Here is a 23,303-nt window from a genome sequence, read left to right on the forward strand (position 1 = left end):
GATGGCGACTCATTACTCTATCGCATCGTTACTGGTGATGAAACATGGGTTAAGCATGTGAACTGCGAGACAAAATTGCAGTCAATGCAGTGGGGGCACACAAATTCCCCCCAAAACCCAAGAAATGCATGCAGACAATGTCGACAAGGAAGGTGATGGCGACTGTCTTTTGGGACAGAAAAGGTGTGATTTTTGTGGATTTCCTGGAAGGAGGCACTACAATAAACTGTCAAAGCTTTTGCCAAACTCTGCACAACCTCAGAAGAGCAATACAAAACAAGCGCAGGGGAAAGTTGGGCTCAAAGATCTTGCTGATTCACGACAACGCCCGGGCCCACACGGCAAATGCCACTCGTGAAGTTCTCGAATCTTTTAAGTGGGAGTTGTTTCCTCATCCGCCGTACAGTCCCGACCTGGCACGGAGCGACTTCCACTTATTCCCAGCAATGAAGAAGTGGTTGGCTACGCAGCATTTTGATGACGACGCACAGCTTCAAGAAGAGGTAACCACGTGGTTGAAGGCGCAGGTGGCCGAATTTTACGACGAAGGAATTTCCAAGCTCGTCCATCGCTACGATAAGTGCCTTAATTTAAATGACAACTATGTACAAAAGTAGTATTTAAGTGTGGCTTTCATCTGTATATAATAAAAAAAATTTCCAATACTTTATTTATTTTTAACTCCAAAACGTAATGTACTTTGTGGATAGCACTCGTATATACTGGCTGACTCATCATCACCTAGCCAAAAATGCCAAGGACAGAGACTTGAAATTTGGAGAGGGTTTTGACCTTATACTGTAGGCATCGTTTAAGAACCGATTTTTCGAAATTCACCTTAAGGGGTTGAAACAGAGGATCAAATTTTTTTTTAAATATGTCGCTATCAAGTCAATTTTGAAGCTGGAACTACGAAAAGTTGTATTTAGAAATAAAAAACACGTGTTTCAGTGTTTTTTTTAATTAGTCCCTTTGTTAGTGAAAGGGGGGATGAAACTTTTTATGTAAATATTTCGTTATATTAAAACATAGATACACAGATACATTAATTTTTCAGTAGAGCTAATATATGTTCATAAAATTATTTTTGTTGCTGTTACGGTGAAAACGAATCGTTACTGATGACTAAATATATACCACTTTTAAATGCGATTCCGTGCAGAGGAATATCATTCGAGATGAGAGAATACAGTACTGGGTGTAAGACAGGAGCTAATAATTATAGAACCAGTTAGTCTGTTTGCTTTTCTAACTCGCCATATCAAACGAAATTAGACTCTTTGGAACTATTTCATCATACAAAGACTGGCAGCCACGTAAAGGGTCACTAACTCTTTTATAGTGTGTAGATTTACACATGAGAAATTCGCACCACAAAATACAAATTCGATGAAAGAAAAAAAATATATGCTGACCACACAGTCGCCGCAAACGTAGCGATGGGCTGGAAGCTAGTAATTAAATAATATGACAATTTATTTGTTTGTGATCTATCTTGTTGAGAAATGTCAAACATAAAACCTAGTCGTATGCAATGCAACTGAATTGCCGATTTAAATGCGGTGCGTTCGCAGTTTCCCCATCTTCTTCCTCCTTTCGCTCAGACAGCGTGCCGTGGCGTTGGGGCAAATGTATAGCCAGGCTGAACACCATGATCTCTTGCCAGGGCAACGCTTGCAAGCCACATTCTTGGCTGCCCCTGCAGACTGTATGAGCTTCATACCACTATGGGATGGAGTCGCACGCTATACCCTGAATCCAAGATTGTGATAGGTTATGAATGTGGTTGGTTCTTGACGTAATTTAAAAATAGCCTCTAAGATAGAAATTGGTCAGTAAGTTATAATTATTTACGAAAGCGTATAGCCTAAAGAGAACATTGATTTTCTTTTTTAACTAATCATTTGTGTAGTACCATGTACATAATCTATAGTTCGTGGCTCATTTCGGTCACATGTATCCTTTTTGGAAATTTCTGGAACTGAACGAGGTGGAGCAGTGGCTAAGGCATTCGCATATGAGAGGAGCTGACCTCAGATCCCTGACCGACCATCCAGATTAAAGTCTTCCATGGGTTCCAAAAACCACTTATGACATGTAACGAAATGGTTCTCTTGAAAATTACACTGCCAGTTTCCTTCTCCATATTTAATCAGTCCAAAGTTTTTTCTGTCCCCATTCTCCAAAAAGTCATCGGAACATTAAAAGCTTAGTCCTTCCCTTTCTTGTATTTCAGTTTCCACAAACTATTATACAGGGTGGTTATAATTAAAGTTAAAATTTCAAAACGCTGTAGAAATAACACCACTGGTCAGAATGACGTCAAATTGCAACGGAATATTGTGGGAGAACGGGGAAAACGTATGGCAGAAGAAAAAAAAAGTGAAATTGATCAATAGATGGCGCTGTTTGTGTCAGAATATCTAAATGAAAACACCTGTTATGCGCACGACCCATTGAAGTTGATATAAACACGCCGGGTACACGGCTTTTCCTCCTTTCGCGTGTGCGACGTTCACCATGACTGTCACAATGCAGGATCGCGCTCTGTTTGTAAAGCTGTGTTACAAGAATGATGACTGTGCACACATCGCTCTGCATAAGTTCCAGACTCTGAAGGGTTTGAAAAAAGGCGTTGGTCGATGACTGCTGTGGGCCCGGAGGAAATGATTCGGAAAATGGAAAAGATGGATTCTTTTGGTGTACAACCTGGTAGAGGGAGGAAACGAATCGATTCGACGTCAGTGGAAGCAATGGCCACAGCAATGCAGGAGGAGACGAGTGGTGGTGTGCAGACGTGTAGTGCACGGAGAATTGCCCGAACATTGGACATATCTGTCAGCATGGTGCGTAAAATCCTACGAAACATCCTTCTGTGCTATCCATTCAAAACTACCCATGTGCATGAGTTGCTTCTTGTTGACCTGTTAGCAAGAGAGACCATTGCTTTAGAATTTCTTGCTCGCATGGAAGTGGACAATGATTGGCCGCGGAAGATTTTGTGGATAGACGAAGCCCACTTCCATGTGACAGAATATCTCAATACACAGAATTGTCGAATATGGGCAACGGAAAATCCACACGCAAATCCTGAATAGGTCACGGTGTAGCGCGGGTTTAGGGCACAAATTATCACAGGGCCATATTTTTTTGTAGAGACAGGTGCTTCCTGTCCGGTTACCTGTACCGTCACTGCTAAGCGCTATGAGTGTCTTTTGTGAAACCACGTCATTCCAGCTCTCCAACAGCGTGGATGTGTGGATGGGATCATTTTTATGCAAGATGGCGCACCTCCGCAAATTGCAAATCTAGTTAAGCAGCTGCTGAAGCGCCATTTCGAAAATGTTAGAATTATAAGCCGCCATTTCCCTACAGCCTGGCAGTCCCGATCACCTGATCTTAATCCGTGTAACTTCTGGCTGTGGGGATACCTGAAAGATGTTGTGTTCAGTGTTCAGATTGCAAACTTAGCTGCATTGAAGGCACGCATTGCGCAACACACTGAATGTGACCCTGGAAACACTTCGATCAGTTGTGGAACGTGCTGTTTCTCGATTTCAACTTGTTGCAGGAAACGGTGGACAGTATACTGAACATGTTTGGCGCCAGTCACACGAAGATAAATAATCCGATTTAATTGATGCTTTTTTGCAGGTTTTGGCCTCAGAACAATTAAAAACCGATGTGATTGATGTTTTTTATGCGGTTTTTGGCCTAAGGACAGTTAAAAACGGATTTTTCCTATCCGATGTGATATAACCTTGCCAAGGTGGATGAGTTTATGTAACAAACGGTATCACACATGTACACTTGAGCACACTGTATACTACAGTTTGTTTAACGTCAAACGTGCACCTTAGACATTGTTGTATGATTCATTTCTCATTTGTAGTCGACCACTATTAAATTATGATTCTTACAGCGCCATCTATTGCTACATTTTCTAACTATTTTTCTTCTGACATACCTTTACCCCTTTTTTCTATAATATTCCGTTGTAATGGTGTTATTTCTACAGTGGTTTGAAAGTTTAACTTTAAATTATAATCACCCTGTATATATCAACCATGAACTATACCCTGGAGCACAGCATATATGCAGAACGATTCTGTCTTACGGAAAAGTCTGGACTGAGTTCCACACGCTCCACTATAACTGCTTATGGGGAATAAGTTAGTAGTTAGTAAGCACTTATTAGTACTTACCCCACTCTGTTGTATTCACATGTTCTCCATGGTAGTCAAACACGTAGTAGAAGACTGGTAGATCAGTGATTTCCGTCACTTTCCTGACAAGAGCGTCAGTCGGCTCGAAGATCCCCAAGTCGATGGTGAACTGTTCCAATTGAAACATAGTCTTTATCAGGCTGGTAATCTGATATTGAACTCAAGTGAATAAAATCGAAATTTGTACGACACGTAGGATCAAATGAAAAGAACCGAAATTTGTCGGAAACATAGATTATATCTTGTCGCTCAGTTTTATTTTTGATCAGTTAACTACGAGGTGCGGACATGGTCCAGTGCACGTGGTACGTTACTCAAGACACACTTGTTGCCATGTTGTTTTTAAGTCCGGAAATGTATTAAAGTATTTTATTATTTGATGTTTGTATGCCGACTACTTTTTAATTATACTTGGGTTTTTTACCATGTCAGTTCACCTATCAGCGTTTTTAACAATATGTGACCAACGTAAGTTTTAAATGCAACCCTAATTTGCCCGCTTCATGAGCTATAGCATGTAAGTTCTCTTCCATTTTCTTTTCTAATATTTTAATTTTTATTCTGTTTACTAAACAACTAATGATCGTTTTATGTCTGTATTTAACGACGTGACATGTGGTACGTGTTTAACACACTTGAAAATGACTACACAGCTGAAATTGCCCAGCAGTGAAAAACACAAAGTACAGGATATTCTAATTCAGGTTACAACAACCAGTCAGCCAGATTACTGTCATTAAAAATACTATTTCTGCTGTGAATCCACTTGTAACTAGAATATCTGCATTTCTGCTTATCTATAGGATGCGAGAAAATATGTATGCACACTTTGAACTGTCGTAGAAATTTTATTTGCCGTTCTACGAGGTTCTGTTTCTGGGAGAAAGTAATTTTATATCTCACCAACAGGTGGTAGCAATTAGCTTTGAAGCGCAGAAGCAAGTGATTACGTGGCATTGGAAGTTCGAGAATGTTGCTGCGTTTCAAAGGCAGTGGAGAAGTCAGTGTGGTACAGAACCACTTTCGAGGTTAAGATTTACACGTCTACGCCATAAATTCGAAGTTCATGGAACAATGTATGATACGCATAAAGGGCAATCAGCGGGACTTCGTACAGCCACAAGTGGTGAATCCTCGGCTGCGGTCTTGAAACTGTTTCAGTCTTCAACTCAAAAATCTTCAAGACAAGGGTCACTTGAGAGTAACGTAAGTGTTGTTAGTATGTTACGTATCCTGAACAGAGGCATGTCTAGTGTGTCCATCTCAAGGCTGGTGCAATGTCTAAGTGAAGATGATCCAGATCGAAGGTTATAATGGACTCAGGCGACGGTGACACGTGAACCGGGATTTACGTGTAATGTGATTTGGTCGGATGAAGCCTAATTGAAAAGCTATTAATAGGTACAATTGCTTGTACTGGCTAAAGATAATGCTCACTTTACAGTTGAAAAGTTTATGAATGTGCTTGGTCTAAATGTATCATGTGATTTGTCTGCAAGGGGATTCCCTGGGCCTTCCCGCTTTGAAAAATACTTCTTGATGACAAGTTATATTACCAACAGTATGGCGCCCTGTCGCACTATCATAGGTATGTACGAGCCAGGCCAGTGGATAGGACGCAGGGGAAAAACTGAGTTTTTCCTCGTTCTATAGATCTCATACTGCTCGATTTCTTTTTATGGACCACAGTAAAAGACGAGGTGTACAAACGTAAACCACGTAACCTGGACACACTTTGGAATGAGACTGAAGTGATGTGTGCGCATAAATCCCATTAGACTCGTTGGTACAATGTACGGAATCAAATGTGACTCGCACTGAGAGGTGTATTGACGCTGAAGGCCATCATTTTGAAAGTTAATCAGGAAGAACGTACATTTACTTCTCAAATTGGACTTTAATTTTTCTATTTCCAGAAATTAAACCATGTACAACTGAAAACAAATTTTCTATGACTGTTCAAAGTATGTTTAAGTTTTTAACGCACCCTGTATATTTCGTTAAATATTTATTACTTAGTAATACGTTCACTTTTCAATTATTTCAGTAGCTTTGTCACTATTGTTCGAAATTCTCATTCATTTATGCCAAATAATTTTCTTCAGTGGGAATGATTTTTTCAGGTTATAATGACGTAACTCCTTTTCGTCGTATGTAGGAATACGTAATAATTTCGCCAGTAACATATTTATTCCTATTTCTGAATAGTTGTGTAAGTATCTGGAGCAAGCTGTCATATTTCTAGCGTTAATGCCCCACAGCAAAGGAAAGATATACTTTTAAAAATGAACAATAATGACTTTCTTTAAAATGATGGGATTGTTTATGAACTAATCGAAACAAAAGATTTACTCACATGCACGAGAGGGGCAGGATTGTCTGCAGAGATAGTATCGTTGCCGAAATAGAATTCTCGTAGTTTGAGAGCTGCTTCCTGTTGCATTTCCACAGTTGAAAGGTGTAAACATGGCCCAACGGATTCAGAAAACATGTTATTTAGAGTATTGATTTTCTCTGTCTGGTACAGTATTCCAGAACCTGTGCAGAGGAACCCCAATTAAACGCCTGTTGTAGGTAACAGGTACAATACTCCATTATTTTATCTACATGAGAACACGATGAGGTATGTGTTTACATTTGATAGAATTAGAATGCAGACTCTAAGTGAGTGACCAGCAACTCAACATACTTCGTCTAAATGGCTTAGTGCTTTCACTTTGTATTTCTTAGTGTCACTTCTGAAAATACTTCCTTCTATTGCCTTGTAACGAACGTTCTGAACTATGCAGCAGACATTTACGTACCTCCTTCGCCGGACGTTACTCCTGTCATTATAGGCACTTGGAGAAAACGGCCATCTATCAGTGCTTGAATGGGAGATTCTGAGATGAAAGCACCTTCCAGCTGTGGCTCTATATGTGGCGACCACAGAGCGTAGGAGAACAGAAGTTTATCCTGAAACCGAAGATAGTTGTTAGTTCCTAGCAGACGCTCGTCTGTTGCTGTAAACAGAAGCAAACTCAGTTGTTGTTTTGATTTCATTTTTATGTTGACTTTCTGTAAAAAAAAAAGGGGAAGAGAGAGAGAGAGAGAGGTGCAACAGGAGGGGAAATTATGTATTGCATTTTCCTAATAGATTGGGACTACGCATCAAACAATGAATAAGTGTTTAGCTATAACGAAGTAAACAAGGAAGATAGGACAGTGGATTGAATTAATGTGCCATCGTAATGGCACGTTTAGTATAATAATATTGACATCTGTGGTTCGAGTTTATTGACTGATTTCAGACACCCAGCATTTAGTGATGTCGATCACCATGCAACTAGTTGGTTCCTTTTTTATAACATTCTGTTCTTACAATAAATGACTTTCGGTCTTCCTGTAACATTGTTTTTCAATCACAATATCAACAGTAAAAGTTTGTTTTTCGATTATCGTGCCTGTGTGTCGCAGGACGGCAGTATTAAACCCAATGGTTGTTTCTCCTTTGGCACCATGAAAAGAAACTTTGCAATTTAAATCGGAACTACAACAGATAAAATGAGGCACCTAGCCAAATAACCAATACATATACCCATTTTCCCTAGAAATGGTATAATAAGCAATGGACACATTTCGAAATAGAGAAGCTACGTTCCTGAGCGACATTCACCCTGAACATTTGAAGCACAGTGACTCAGCAACCTAGTATCGACTTGCTTCTTTCTTCGACGAAGTTTTATATTCATACGACTGCCCATTTTTATGAAATCTAAAATTATCGCTACCTTTAAAACAGATAATTAAAAAAGAAAACAGACAAATTTTGTATATCTTCAAACCCATAAGTGAAACTTAAGAGCTACTAGAAAGACCGATTATGAAAACGATAGCACCCCCAAATGGTTTCATGTTAGTTCCGTTGCTGACTTTTGACGTGGTCTAGGCTGCAGAGATGAGGTACTCGGCTTGAGTTCGACCCTCGAAAATCATTCTATTCGCCGATCTCTTGTCTACTTATGGTACCGTTTGGAAGGGAGATCATTACCTGAAATTCAGCACCATACCATATAGAAAGATGTTTATCCCGATAAATAAATAAATATATTTAGTGGCAAATTATTTTTCAAATTTATAGAGAATATGTCGTAACAGATTCCATACGCAACAATGGCTTGCCATAAGAATAAATCTTTTGTCCAGTTCTCCTTATCTTGTACACACATGACGCTCCAGAATCAGTACATCGGAAATTCATCTACGCTATAGACATTAATCTAGAAATGCAAAGAGGAGATATCAGTGAGACGAAGGACGCACTGTCCTAAGGCCTTAAAAGGATGGATGGTTATATTATATGATTGTGCTTGTAACCTACCCCTTTAAAAACATACATAGCTACGTTCCACCTCAGTAATGGAAAGAGAAAGAACCAGCCTATGGTCAAGTTTAGAAGTAACACATAATCCCACTTCCAAGTATCTGAGTATAGCCTTAGACAGATACTTAATGTAGAGGTATCATCTTCAGGAAAGGGTCAAAAAACATTAACGTCATAACAGCTTCCTGGTAACAGTGGATGGAACTTCATGTGCAGCAGTTGCAGCACGCTTCAGAATTTGTGTTTTCGCCATCGCCATCTCAATAATGCTGTGTCGTATGGCTGAATAACTCCCACAGTGAGCGGATTTCTGGCCAACTATGGTACATTATGAGACTCATATTCGGTTTGTTCGTTTCCATTCCTGTCCAGTGGATACCCACAGTGAGCAAAATTCAGCCTCCTCGCATCAAATGGCAAAACACCCGTGCTAGATTGACGTGCAGAAAACTGAAAAGCTGCCCAATTCCTATCCACCAAGAAACAGACGTAACTGCTGCAGTAAGACATACATTTCATAAGTCTGCCTGCAAGTCAGCCCAAAGAGCGCCAGTTCCCTTACCCCTCATGAAGCAAGGAGACAAGAACTGTCTCAATCACATCCTCGCAGTCTTATTAATACCCGTGCAAAATTGGCTAACTTCCCTCGGTCCACCTTGCACACCAATAACTGACAACTGTGCACTGTAATTACACAGAATTTTTTTTTCGAGCCACTCTACATAAAGGAGCATCAATTTGACACTTGAGTTGAAACGAAGTGGAAGAGTATGGAAATGTTTGCACCTTCTTAAATATTACGTGCTATGATTTCATGAGCTATTTAAGGACTATTGTTAGTGCTGTTTCAATTCTTATTTGCACTGAGTACAAGTTAACTGAAGCAAATGGTTAAGAAATATATGGAAATTGGTTTAGTTACGTGGGTAAATTGTTGTGATTGACATTGGCGCAAAATAAAACTTTACTACAGAAATGTTGTTTTTCATAGAATTCCAAGAGAGTTATCTTCCTAGCCTATACAATAATTCAACGTAGATGTAGTTAATTCAGTTGTAATTAGCACATTCTTAAGGCCAGAGAGAAAACGTTTTTACATTTTATGGACAATCAGAATATTTGCTTTAATTCCCTTCAGCACTGTTATGTTTCATTCATGAAACTCTCTTGTTGAACGATCAAATTGATTACACATTTGATTGTTAATTAGCAAGCAAAAGGCATGTGTAGTATGAAGTTGACGTTGAATATGGTAAGGTACAAGTTTCGTCATGTTTCATTTGAACTTATTGCGGACTCTGCACTAATTTTCACTTCTGCTTAGCTTATTACTAGATGTGTTACCCTTTTGTATGTAGGTGAAGCTACACCCGTACGAAATGGTTTGTCTCTCTGTTAGTTTACTGTCATTTTCTGGCTTTCTCCACTGTCTTATCACAAGCGAAGAAGTGGTCAGAAAATGAAGTAATTTGTGAAGTAGGTGATTAAATTTCTTTTTAATGAGAATGAAAATCATTGAAAATAAAAACTGTATTTAAAGTATAAATGCAAGTATTACAGAATACAATGACTTGTTTAGGCCAAAGTTCAACGAAAGATTAATGTGCTACGCAAAACGGGTAAATCTTTTGAAGGTGATGGAGATTTATTCTAAGGCACAAGATTGACTCTCTGCCCTTGCATGAGGCCTACTTTTAGTGAAAGAGGCGCCCAGTTGACGATTCATCCTTCTGTGAATGCTTGCCTGGTCATCGCCCTCCGAAAACACATTACGGTACGCGCTTCGGTCTGCATATGACACCAGCGAAACAGACCACGAAAATAACGGTCAAATGTAAGAAGGATCCGCAACCGCTGATCAACCAGAGCAACTAAATGCCGATACTCTAAGTATGCAAATCACTGTTAAACATACCTCTCACAATACTGATAGGCGATCCTGTAATGGTCATAATTATGAAAGGACAGAGATGGACCTGCCATCTTTCAGTCTCAAGGCCTACAACGGCGAAACTATTTCTGTTCTTGAAACATGCGCTTTGCAAACAAAATATAGAAGCATGAGTACATCAGTGTCATTCATAGTACTTCAGTCATGTTCTAGTCCCAATATTTTTGGCATGGATGTTTTTGACATATTTGGTTTACATGCTCAGAAAAATGTACTGTTTACTGACACGCAACTTCCCATGCCAATATTCGTGAGTTGTGTAAAAAGTGTGTACATTTGTTCGACGACACTCTGGGGTATGCGAAGAATTTTCACACTCACACACACACACACACACACACACATACACACACACATGCGCACACACATTACAATCACGGACAATGCAAAACATAGTTTTTACCAATATTTACTATCAAAAACAGTCTTGATCACGATTTATTTATTACGGTGACCGGTTTCGACCACTACTGTGGTCATCTTCAGACCAATGAGTAAGAACCTGCTGGAAAATCACTATTCTGGGATGTTCGAAGTAATGAGTAGTGATTCTCCAGCAGAAGGAGGTTCTTACTCGTTGGTCTGAAGATGACCACATTAGTGGTCGAAACCGGTCACCGTAATAAATAAATCGTGATCAAGACTGTTTTTGATAGTAAACATTTGCAACACGTTGATCATTGTCACTCCCATAATGTATTCGAACGTAATAAGTTTTACCGCTCTCGTCTGGTACCAAATTCCATTTGCGATGAAGTTGTTTGTGAACTCAACAGAGTAGAACAAATAGGAGTCTTGAAACCCGTTTCAGCAAGTCAATAAGAATCTCCCTTGGGGTCAAAAGAGAGGCGAACACGAACGTCAGACTTTGTGCCGACTTTGAAGCTATAGTTAACGCTGAAACAGTGATTGATTCCTTCCTGCTTCCATGTATTTTCGAGCTTATGGATCACCTAGCATACGGACGATTTTTTTTTTCAAAAATTGTTTTAGTCGATGCTTCACCTGGGTGAGACACAAAACAAAAACGTTATGGTGGTTAACACTCACGTCGACTTCGTATCAATATCAGCGCCTTTCCTCGGCAGCGCCACTGCTCCTGCGTTATTTCAACACGTCGAATGTTCCAGTTCAAATTATGTAGATAACGTCATTTCAACTAGACAAACACCGGGACAGCATCTCAAAAATATGGAGTCTCTTTTTCAAGTTTTGACTCAGGTAGGACTAAAGTGTAATTTAAAGAAATGTTCATTTTTCAAAACTAAAATCGAGTATTGGGAGTAGGTCATTGAGCCCATGACGTTCGTTCCGTGACTAAGCATCTAGAAGTCATACGGAGATTATCTTCTCCTAGCAACGCACGAGAACTCCAAGCAGTTATTGGCAAACTGAATTCCACATCAAATTCATTCCGGACGCAGCACAAACAGCCACTTCTGTGCTTCGCCTCTGGCGTAAAACTGTTCCTTCTAAATGGACTGGAGAGTGAAGAATGTTTTCAGAAATTTCTTCTTTGCTTAGTCACCCATGTCATACTCGTATGTACTTCGAACAGCTAAAACCAGTAGTGTTTGCAGCTGACGCATCACCACATGGGAAGTTTTACCTTACAAGGTTGGCAACACAGAAGGCCCTGCAGCATTGGTGTCTAAGATGTTTAACAAGATCCAAGTCAAGAAAGCTTTAACCATAATTTATGGTGTCAGGAAATTTCATCAGATTTTTTTCTTGTTATGATCATAAGTCGTTGACTGCTCTTTTTCGTCCGGCGAAAAATGTACACGATTGCGCAGCACAGAAGCTGCAACGTTGGTCATTACTTCTTTATAAATACCAACATGAACTTCTTCATCGTCCTGTAGCATAACATACGAAATCAGATGCTCTGACTCCTTTACCTATGGGAAACGATCCAGATTTCGATGGTTCAGAATTGATTCTTGTTGGGTCACGAAGGTTACTGTTCAAGATGGATCACTACGATTGTTCAAATGGCCTCATAATCCGAAATCAGTTTCAGAAGCAGTAGTTCACAAACGTCATGCACAATGCAACTGTCTTTCTCTTCAGAATGGTGTAATTTTATTGCATTCTCCCAAAGAACGAATGACTGAGTCCTGCTTCCGATATCTTTGCGACAACATGTGCTGAAACTGTTACATAGAGGACACTGGGGAATCGTAAGAACTATACAGCTAGTGTGCTAGCATTCAACGCGGCTCGGACTGGATAAACAGATAGAAGATATGATCGCTTATTGATGCCGCGCTTGCATGAACAATCATACAGCGCTACGATAAGAATTTTTCCACTGACGTCGACTGACGGTCTTGGGAATGTTTTCATATCGATTTTGCTGGTCCTTTCTGGAACACAAGATAACTCATTATCGTTAATACATTGAGAAAATATCCTTTTTTCATTCCAATTCATTCGACTACTGCTAGCATTGTCAAAATACTCGCTTCTATCTTCTGCTTAGAGGGTTTGCCACAAACAATTGTTCCGGATAATGGCTCACAATTTTCTTCGCTGGAATTTCAACACTTCTTACAACAAAATGGAAGTCAACGTATCCGAATGCACCATTCTCTCCTCAATTTAACGGTGAATCGGAACGTCTCCTTCATATTTTCAACGCTAAGGTGCCCAATCCTTGTGCTTCGCACTAGAAGGAAAACGGCTTTTCTTGTTTCTGAGCACCTACCGCACTATACCTGCTCACGACAGTTTACCAGCACTCTTACACGGTCGTCGCCACTGCAGTCTTCTGCAGCTCTTTCACCGTCGCCACTCTGTTTCCGACGCTTACTTCACAACAAAGTTTTGCAAGAAGGCAAAAGTTTTCTACATGTCTACAGCAAGTCTCATAACAGGGAATCGAGTGTTGTCATTCAAGACGTCTGTCGTGCACATTCGTGACACCAAACCCAACTTTGTTGCCATGGTTATAGGGATCCTGCCACAGCCGCCGCGACCATCGCCAAACGCTACGACGTCAGTCACGGACATCGAGCCTGTATCAGCCGTGGACCCTTTTGCGTTCTCAGCAGCGCCAATGTTGCACCCACATGTGCTGTTGAATGGACGTCCTACCTCCGGTTTCTTGGCAGATGCTCCCGGCGTTTCATAAGACGAATATCGAGGTGCGGATTGGTTGGCGCCATCTGCCATAGTTCACAACCAACCCCATAGGCAGCACTAAGGGCACAGAACTCTCTCTCGTCATCGCCCGCATCCACAATGTGCGACGACGGTATGCAGTTTGGTGTGTGCGTGGAATGCGGTATCAACGACATCTTCGTCGACCCCAGATTGGCGCGCCGCGCTTTCTCATAACTACGTGGGAGATGGCACCCGCCAACTTTCTGCCAGTGCGCCGCTGGGAAAGTTCGCTCTCCCATCTGTTACTGTCTCCGATGGGTAGATTGGTGGGCAGGGGGAGGAGAGTGGAGTGGGGGGGGGGGGGGGAGGGCACACATACACGCCACCAGCAGAAGGACACCGAAGGGACATGTCCTCAGTGCTAGCGACTCTGATTGGGCTGCGTCTTTTTTTAAGCAGCGGCGCTCAGAACTTTGCCCCAGAGCTTCCGTGAACATACAGGCTTTTCAACGTCGGCACGGAATGTTGCAGTGAGGAAATTATATCGAAGTAGCACAACAATACAAAACGTTACTAAGGGTGAAGAGTTATCTAAGTATATAAGCGTTCAAGACTATTTGTTTCTCTCAAGAACATTACTCCCCTCGTATATAGCTCACCCCCAACTTAAGAACCTACAAATATACGAAGTCAGGTATATATAATTTATTAAGTCAATATACAGTACTGCAAACAAATTTATTAATGTGTTACCTTTTTGTAAATTTCAGAATGTCCTTTATTAGCCGTCTGAACTGCCAACACATCAGTATGTCTCAGTATAGTATAACAGTAAACGTCAAATGTTGAATATTTTACTGCCTTATTACTACGACAAAAATTAAGTTCTTTATTTGTAACGTGAGAGTGACCATCGTTGGTAGTCCCACACAATGTGAAGAGAAAGATCCAGAATAGTGACTTAAATAACTGGTCTATCTGAATGATAAAAGACACGAAAAGGTATTTAAATCGCGAAAGACCATTGAATTAACTTTTGTCAGGAAAACACACCTGCCCATAAAAGAGCTGAATTAATAGGGAAACAGGGATTTGAAGTACAAATTTTGGAACATTCATCATATCCAGTAACTGCGGATGGATAGTGATAAGACGTATGCCTCGTTCTTGAGAGGACAGCAGTTTAAATCCCAGGCAAGCCATGACGATTTAGTTTTTCGTGATTTCCTAAAATCACTTCGTGTAAATGCCGGGAAGGAGTACAGCAGCTTTCCTTTACCCAAACTGAGCTTGTAATTCGAATCTAATGACCTCGTAATCGACAGAACATTAAGCCATAATATATTTTCCTGACCAGCGAATCCCCATATGTTCTGTCGCATAGGGAAATATGTGTCTGGAAAACATTTGAGTCCAATAAAGAGCTTACGTCACAAACAGATGGATATTTTGCAGATTTTAGCCCTTCAGGGATTCAGTCTACTTAGTGGAAACGCGTCGGAGAAAGCTCAGTAACCTAAAAGGATAGAATGTCGGAAAATGTGTGCATAGTTTTCGTAAAAAGCACTCTTTTTTGCCAGGTCTGTAACTTTTCATCTAACCCGGGGATTGCCAAGTTCCTTACGTGAGCATCCGGATATTTTAGTGCGGCAAATGTTTCTTGAGAGTCAGCAAACTACATAAATGTGTCTTCTTGGTTCAAAGAGCTTTGATGAAGTTAGTATAGTGCTCACCTCCTCTGTCAGAATAAGCGAGCTGTCCACCAGGAGGTCTGATGGGCTGACCGATCGCAGGAAATCCACCAGCTCCTGGGAGTCATCCGTTTCGAGGCCGAGGGCAGCCCCCAGTCTGAAAGCGTTGTTGCGGGCAGCTTGCAGAGGCATTGGGCGTCCAATGAAGTTGGCGCTCTGGATGATGAGCCTCGAAAAGAGACCTGATCCAAACGTGGAATGAACCAAGTTATACTCACATAGTGATATCTGCCAAAGTTTGGGCTACATCACGTTCATTTGCCCAGGAAGGTGTCTTGTGTGACATGTCTAACAATTTGTTACCTATCTTGAGAGTGTTGAGTTTCGCTAGTAAACTCAAATTTAAATGTGTATAATTACCGGCTTTCATGCATTGTTCATAATCCTTATACTGGATATAAAGGGCGGTTATAATTACAGTATAGATAATATCGGAGGTCCAGCGTGGGCTGTAATTATCGCATGGCAGCGAAAATTGATAGATATGCTGATGCCTTAATGCAGAACCGATTAATACTGGAAAAAAAATTAGTTGCAATTTTGACCACCAGATGTAAATCTGGCGCTCTACAGCATCTCGTCAACGTCTCCGGTGCTCATATTGAACAAATTGTGTACGTGGCGATTAATTATAAAATCGCTTATTTGACCTTTTCTTCCTATGTTACGTTCCTAACCTACTACATATGGAAACATTTCTATACGTATGTCTTGCATTTACAGCACCACATTTGCACCTAGTGCCCAAAATTGGAACTAATTTTTTCCAGCGTAAATCGATTCGCATTAACACATTAGAATATCTAACACGTTTCGCTGCCACACTATAATTACTGCTCAGATTGGACATCTGCGAGTAGCTGCACTTTCATTATAACCACCTGGTTCAGCTTATCGTGTGTGTTCTGGCAGCAGGTAAAAACTTATTTTCTGAAATGACAGCCAAATGATGAAAAAACAGAGTTATTTAAATATTGTGGCAAACGCTAAAGGCATTAAGCTAATTTAAAAATATGATCAGTACATCTCTTCAAATTAGGTATGCAACAGTTCGCTACGTGCAGAATGTGGCACAATTTCCTATAAAAGTCTGAAAAAAGTGCTGTAAATCTTGTTAAGCCGAGAACAAATGGAATTAAGAAGCAGGGATCTACGTGCACTGGACAAAATATGGAAGTTATGCAATTTGCAAATATCTGACAAGAGGAGAAAACTGTGAAGTTTATTAGGAAGAACTCGCTAAGGACAATAATTAAAGGATACAGCCATAGTCAATAAGAAGACTGATTTGAACAACTCAGTGCTTTAGTAGTTACGGTCCTGTTGGGGGTGGTATTCTGTTACCTTTCTCCGACCTCTGAACTAACTTACCCACCAGTTATAGGGCGTCCTACAGTTTAAAATGGACTCCGAACCGCAGTACTGCTCGGCGTTTATCACATAACAAATATTGCCAGAAGTGACATAAGTGCTAGATAAAAATCCGAGCCCTGAAGTGGGACTGAAATTATCGTAATGAAAATAATTTTACAGTTACTAATTTAACCTTTTTAGAGCGTGTCCATCACTTATGAAAATAATAACAGTAATGTAAACATGAGGTGGTCTGGAATTTTGAGTGTATGTAGAGTAATAAGTAGGCACATAAAAATCAAAACGCTAGTACAAACGACAACTAAATTTTGCAGGGGAGTAGTAGCTGCAATTTTGTTTAATGGAACTGAATCACGCATTAGAACCAAACCACAACAGTTCAGCGTTGTACCGGAAGTGCTGTTGCTTGGAGTGGCTAAACTTGAATTATTATTGGATCAGACAGACTAAGATAAACTGATAATAGGAAACAAAAAAGTGGAATGACTATTTTCTAAAAATAATGAAGTACATCACTAAAAGTTGAAAACTTTAAGTGGAATAGTAGATACGTTTGGTAAAATGAAGAATATCCTGTAGAGGAAAATTCCTCGTAATGCAGGGTGGTTATAATTAAACTTTCGCTAATTGAGCCAGTATAGACGGAAAACTATTTACCGTATGCGTATGCAACGGTATAGGAATGATGTGCAGTCTGTGCGCTGCAGGATTTTCGTTGCTAATAGTGCTAGTGTCATGACGTGCCGTTAGTTGTCCGTACTGGTGCAGTGAATTAGAGCTGAAACACAAGCATCAGTGTGCATTACAGCTGCCGACAGTGAACATGCGTCCCGACAAGGTGAGAACGGCTTTACTCTTAAAGCTATTTTATCAAAACAACAGCAATAGTGCTGCCTGCTCTCCGCGAGTATCGACGCATTAAAGGAACACATAGAGGTCCTCTTTCTGGACCGTGGTTGGCGAACATGATTCAGAGGTTCGAATTAACTGCCGATTTGGGAACTGCTTCTGGCAGAGACCGACGGCCAATTGGACCACAAATTGTTAAAGAAAATACTGTTACCATGGCTGAGAATACTGGACACATTGTGCGATACTCATGCTGTGCACGAACTGTGTCGCGACAGCTGAACGTTGCATCGTCGACGGTTCAAAAAATGCTGCGAACAATTGTGAAATGGTCTCTCTAATGCGGTTCCAGGTTGTCTTGGATGCAGATGGTTGCCACATTGAGCAACGTTTGTAGCCTAGAAGGAACAAATGGTGCGCAATTAACAGATGTTACCTTCTCACGTGGAAATTAAAAACAGTTTGTTTCAATGGTTTATTTCTCTTTCGCGTGTCCTTACAAATGTTTCCGCAACGTTTCATTGACATACGATCACTCATTTTTCAAGGGGCCCTTTCAAGTAGTGTAAGTTTAATTACGACCACCGTGTACATTAAATGAGATATAGTGACAATTACAGAGATAACCAAAGGAAATATACGCCGATTCTAAAGTTTATGTAGAACTATCGTGTATGACAGAAACCATTAGAATAAGACATTCTAAATACTATTCCAAGTGGGCGTGCAGTAAAAAACCAAGTTACAGTAAAAAAAGTGGGACAGCAAAGAAGACAATTTAGTACTGAAATGGTAGCAAAGTGCATTGCATTTTATCATGACCACTGTTTAATTTGTTTAATGAAGAAACATTTAAGTATGTAGAGGAATAACATTTCAAGGGGAAACATCGACAAATATGACAGTTGTTAGAAGTTTGTTGAATTACACCAACACAAACTACAGACTGAGAATAAATCAACCTAAGTCACGAATGATGAAGACTAGGAAAAGGAGAGCAGCGACTAGATTAACAATAAATTTCATGTTCGCGAAATAGAGGAAAATGTAAAAGAGGTGTATTCTGCAGGATGCAACATTACGCAGGATAGAAGTAAGACACATATCAGCAGTATAAAGGCGTAGATTCAGAAAAATTTCGTCAACAAAACAACTAGCCTACAGTGAAAACTGACATGGAATAGTGCAAAGAAGTCACGTATTTGGACGTTTCGAACTCTGCGTCTAAGGATATGAATCGTGGATAGCAAAAATGATGGAGAAGAAAGGAATGAAAAGATCTGTATTTCTTAAAATGCTTAATAAACCTGGTACAGAAATACGTAACGAAGAAGTCATAGAAAGAATTTGTAAGCAAATAATTATATGAGAAAATTGTGAAAAAATATTGGGACATTTGGTACGTCAGCCGAAAACTGGCCCCTAGAAGAAGCATTAGGGGTAGAAAATTTTGGCGACAGACAACTCCAGAGTTTGCAAAAGTATTATTAGAGATGTTCGGTGTATAAATATGAAGATAGGAAGACAGTCAGAAAACAGGACAAAAATGAAGAAAAAAAGACTTCTTAGGAACTTTCATTCCTTTCTGATCTTCTCTACTTGAAGTCTGTCTTTAAAGATCTTTAATTAAGCACCAGAGAATACATTATTCACCCATAGAACATATCACGCTAATACCATACAACGCCGCCCCAAGCCTTAAAAATGACTCCGATTCTGCGACCCCATAGCTACCAGTTTGTAGAAATGTTGATAGCTACATTTCATCCACCGTTCCAAACAAGACCTAATATTTCTATGGGATTATGACAGTGAGACGAATCTGTCCAGCTGAGCTGCGTTAGTATTCCAGAGTGTTCGCCAAATCAGTGAAGTAGGTGTGCAGACCTGCCAGCACGGCTGTTGTCGGTTTGGAAGACGGTAGTTTATACAGCATACTCATCGTAGAGATACAGAAATAAGGGCAACACGTGCTGACTGAAAGTGTTAAAATAACATCCTGGATCACGTTCATTGTATCAAGGTGAATGGGACCAAGTCTTACGAGAAGCACTCCCAAACTAACAAACACCTCTAGCCTAAAGTACGCCGTCCACACACTGCGGGATAAAGAAGCGGTGCACTCGATGCCTTGCATCAATTGAAAAGAGGCACAATCGTGACTCGTCGGACCGCACTATATGCTTGGTCTATGGAAGATGTACATACAGTGCCGTTGTGATCAGCGGTCTTTTGTGAGGTAATGGAAATGTCGTGTGGCTAGGGCCTCCCGACAGGTAGACCGTTCGCCTGGTGCAAGTCTTTCGAGTTGACGCCACTTCGGCGATTCGCGAGTCACCCAGTCCCTGAGCGGTGAAAATCTCCGACCCAACAGGGAATCGAACCCGGGCCGTTAGGTATGACATTCAGTCGCGCTGACCACTCATCTACCAGAGGCGGACTTTTGCGAGGTAAATGTTCATTACATGTCTGCAATGTTCGGTCGGAAACCGGTTAAAGGGGGCCTCCGTTCACTGTGTAAGGTGTCAGGCAAATCCAACACCTTCCATGAAAACCCTGACATGATAACCAAATCCAGTAGTATGTCACATAGCTCCGAATAAATCGTGACATTAAATTAACCAAAGTAATACGAGTAACGAGTGAGCAAATGAATGGAATACCACAGACTAACACAAGAATGCCTAAATGCATGTCATACCTTCCCACTGTGAGACAGACGCAGTTCCGAGGGGAGAAACGAGAACAGAAGCCGAGAGCAGAACCGTGTTAAGCGAGAAGGCCCTGCGATAAGGGACGGACATCCACGTGCCAGCTAACCGCTACGACCACACCACCCGCAAGTTTTTAGCGTGAGTCTTTTTCGCGTCTCTGTTACGTTAGGACCACCCCCCCCCCAGCCCATGTTAAAAGCTAGAGCCCTCCAGAAGAACTGTATAGATCTTACGATAACGCTAAAAGGACCACACCAGCTGCAAGTTTTAGCGTGAGACTTTTCCGTGTCTCTGTTACGTTGCAAACTTTAAAAACATTGCCCCACCACGAAAAGTATAACGTTTCTCATTGGATAGACAGAATTTTTGTAGGCGGAGCTCAAGGTTAACATTGAGACCCTGATTGGTCAGATGAAAACACAGCCAGATAGTTTTTTTTAAACCAACTTTGGTAAATTGTAGTAAGGAGAAGTTAGAAGAGAGTTGCTTCGGAGACAGCGAGGTGCGTGGAGCTGTGCCGCCAGCCGCCCCCTGACGAACACCGACAAGGTAATGAACGCACGCGATGCCGCATTTTTGAGCACATAAGGCTTCACTCAGAACTGCAGAGGTCTCATCTGTTACATCCCCTTTTTGCGTAATATTAGTGTCGATCGTCAATTAAAGCTCATGGTGTTCACATTTGCCACTTGAGGTAAAAATCTAAAACGCGATGATTTTACTGTTATATAGTTATTGAAAAGCCACATCAGCCACTGTAATATACGACAAGTTAGATAAGTAATTAAAGATAATTGAGGGTCACTGTAGACCATTTTGACAGTTTTCTCTCTTGTGAAACTTAATTTAAACCTAGATTATAGATGTGATATGGCACAGGTCATCCTTCGATCCATTGTAGAACTTGGAAACCCATTCAGCGAATATTCGTTCACATTTTTGTTGAAGGCAGTTGGTTTTTATCATCCTGTATTAAAACATTTCCTTTTATCAATAGTGCAATTTATAAACAATGTTTTGTGAGTAGAATAAAATTTCCAATGGTAAACTTAACTGCTTTTTCGACGTTATTTTACCAGCTAACTAAAAATAGGAAAGCCTTGAACCCCTTCCACTAAATTTAGTTAGTATTAAGATTCTTTTACAGGGACTGCAGTGGAGCTGACGCTGAAATCATTAAGTATTTGGTTATATCATCGCTAGTCTCACTGAACACTTCTGAATTTTACATGTCATGTGTGGTCTGACGTCTCCTTACCAGCAACAGTTCCCAGGTTCAAACTAGTCAATTCCCTAAAAAACACGCTCAGAGCGTCGTTGCGCGAAAGTGGTAGGGAGACACGATATAGAACAAACAGACACCACGCAGAATGTTTAGAACTGAGAGCAGAAATTCCCGTTGACTTTGCAATCGATTGTTATCGACGAGTTATGACACTCGACCTTTGTCTCTGTCGGTTAGAATATTTTTACTTCTACTGTTTTTATGCGCCGTCTTATGCGGCTGACATTCGTTTTACAATCGTTGGACAGTTTGCGTTGATACACCAACAAACCATTCACGGTGTGGTCATGGGTACGTCCATACATGGTAGCTCCTTTCTACCGTTGTGTCATTTCTCCACGCCGGCCTATCTTACTTCTCTGGTTCCATACAACCAAGTGGCACGCACATATACACGACTTTTCTACCATTACTTAACTCAGCGGTGGAGGGTGACATGATCGCGTGGTTCCAGTGAAAGGAGTGTGCTGGAACACATTTGAGTGTGGCACCCGAATACGATTTTATAATCGATGTATGTCTTTGATAGGCTTTGTATCGCTCATACAGACCCAGAGATGCTGCTTCTGGTCTGAGATTAATGTAGTGTTGGAGTAAGAAAGCGCTGGGCGGACAGTTGTAGGTAGCTCTCTGTGAGGGAAAGAAGGTGGAGCCGGCAGTTTTTGTGGTGTGCTGTGTGAAGTCACCAAGTGTTAGACTAATTTAGGTATGTCAATATTGTTGAACTTAGAAGCAGAAGTCTTCATGCTAGCAAGGTAAAGATGTTAAATAATTACGATTTCTGTTTTTTTGCAGCGCGTTAGTGTAGATGCGTTGGCTGATAAATTGTAATTGTTGAGTAACCCCATAGTGCACGTAAACCGTTTTGGTAAAAAGACTACATAGATATTTCGTTTTTGTAATGCTTCTAAGATTTGTTAACAGAGCTGTATGTAATTTGATGATTTGCATTTATACTGGTTTAATGAGGTCAGGTAATACTTGCTGTTTAAATGTCATTGGTTGTGAATCAATTGTGAGTAATGTAACTTCAGTTGTCAGATGTTTTTTTGAAAAGAAAAACTTAACCTGCAATATAGCTTTGCTAAGAAAATTCAGTATTAGTAATTCACCATAATCAGTACCGCCTCCCCGTCCAGGTCATATATTTTTCAGATAAGTTGGATTTTTCATTTATCACTCAAAGCAATTTCATGTGCATTTGAAAGTATTACAGCCAGCATTGCACACGGCTGAGCCTGAAGGCTAGCATATTTACAATTTTTGTGAGAGACCAGAGTATATCGCGTTCCACCGTTGCTACTTTAGAGGTAAGACAATTTAATTTATTTTTTATGGGCACAGGGACCAAATTTATCAGTTTTGCACAGGGCCAGATGACTCAGTGCCTAAGGGGCTGAATGTATTTTACAGTGACTGTATTTCTTTATTGGTATTGGGAGTTGCATTGCCCAATCATTTTGTGTAAAGTTTTGCTGACAATAACACAGAGTATGCATACCACTTCCACTTACAACATGCTACAGATAATTCGAGTTTTGTATCCAAGCAACAGTTCAGACATTCATTTATTATAATTTAAAGTTTTTTAAAAGAATGTTACACCACTTATGCCCCATCTACAGTGTTCCAAAGTTGACTAGTTTGCACTTTTAAGGCAGTGACTAATATTTTGTCCGGTG

General features: G+C 40.5%; 1 protein-coding gene across 1 annotated transcript in view; it reads right to left on the minus strand.

Moving 5' to 3' along the window:
* The window catches only part of LOC124789534 (cholinesterase-like), a 58,963-nt gene that overhangs the window by 18,064 nt on the left and 17,596 nt on the right, over window positions 1–23,303 (minus strand). Inside the window, exons 5-8 of the mRNA XM_047256930.1 lie at window positions 15,382–15,581; window positions 7,031–7,181; window positions 6,583–6,764; window positions 4,206–4,335 (exon numbers count right to left, since the gene is read on the minus strand). Of these exons, the coding sequence (XP_047112886.1) occupies window positions 4,206–4,335; window positions 6,583–6,764; window positions 7,031–7,181; window positions 15,382–15,581 (663 nt within the window). The remainder of the gene's footprint in view (window positions 1–4,205; window positions 4,336–6,582; window positions 6,765–7,030; window positions 7,182–15,381; window positions 15,582–23,303) is intronic.

Source organism: Schistocerca piceifrons, chromosome 3 (genome assembly GCF_021461385.2).
Source record: "Schistocerca piceifrons isolate TAMUIC-IGC-003096 chromosome 3, iqSchPice1.1, whole genome shotgun sequence".
Taxonomy (NCBI): Eukaryota; Metazoa; Arthropoda; class Insecta; order Orthoptera; family Acrididae; genus Schistocerca; species Schistocerca piceifrons.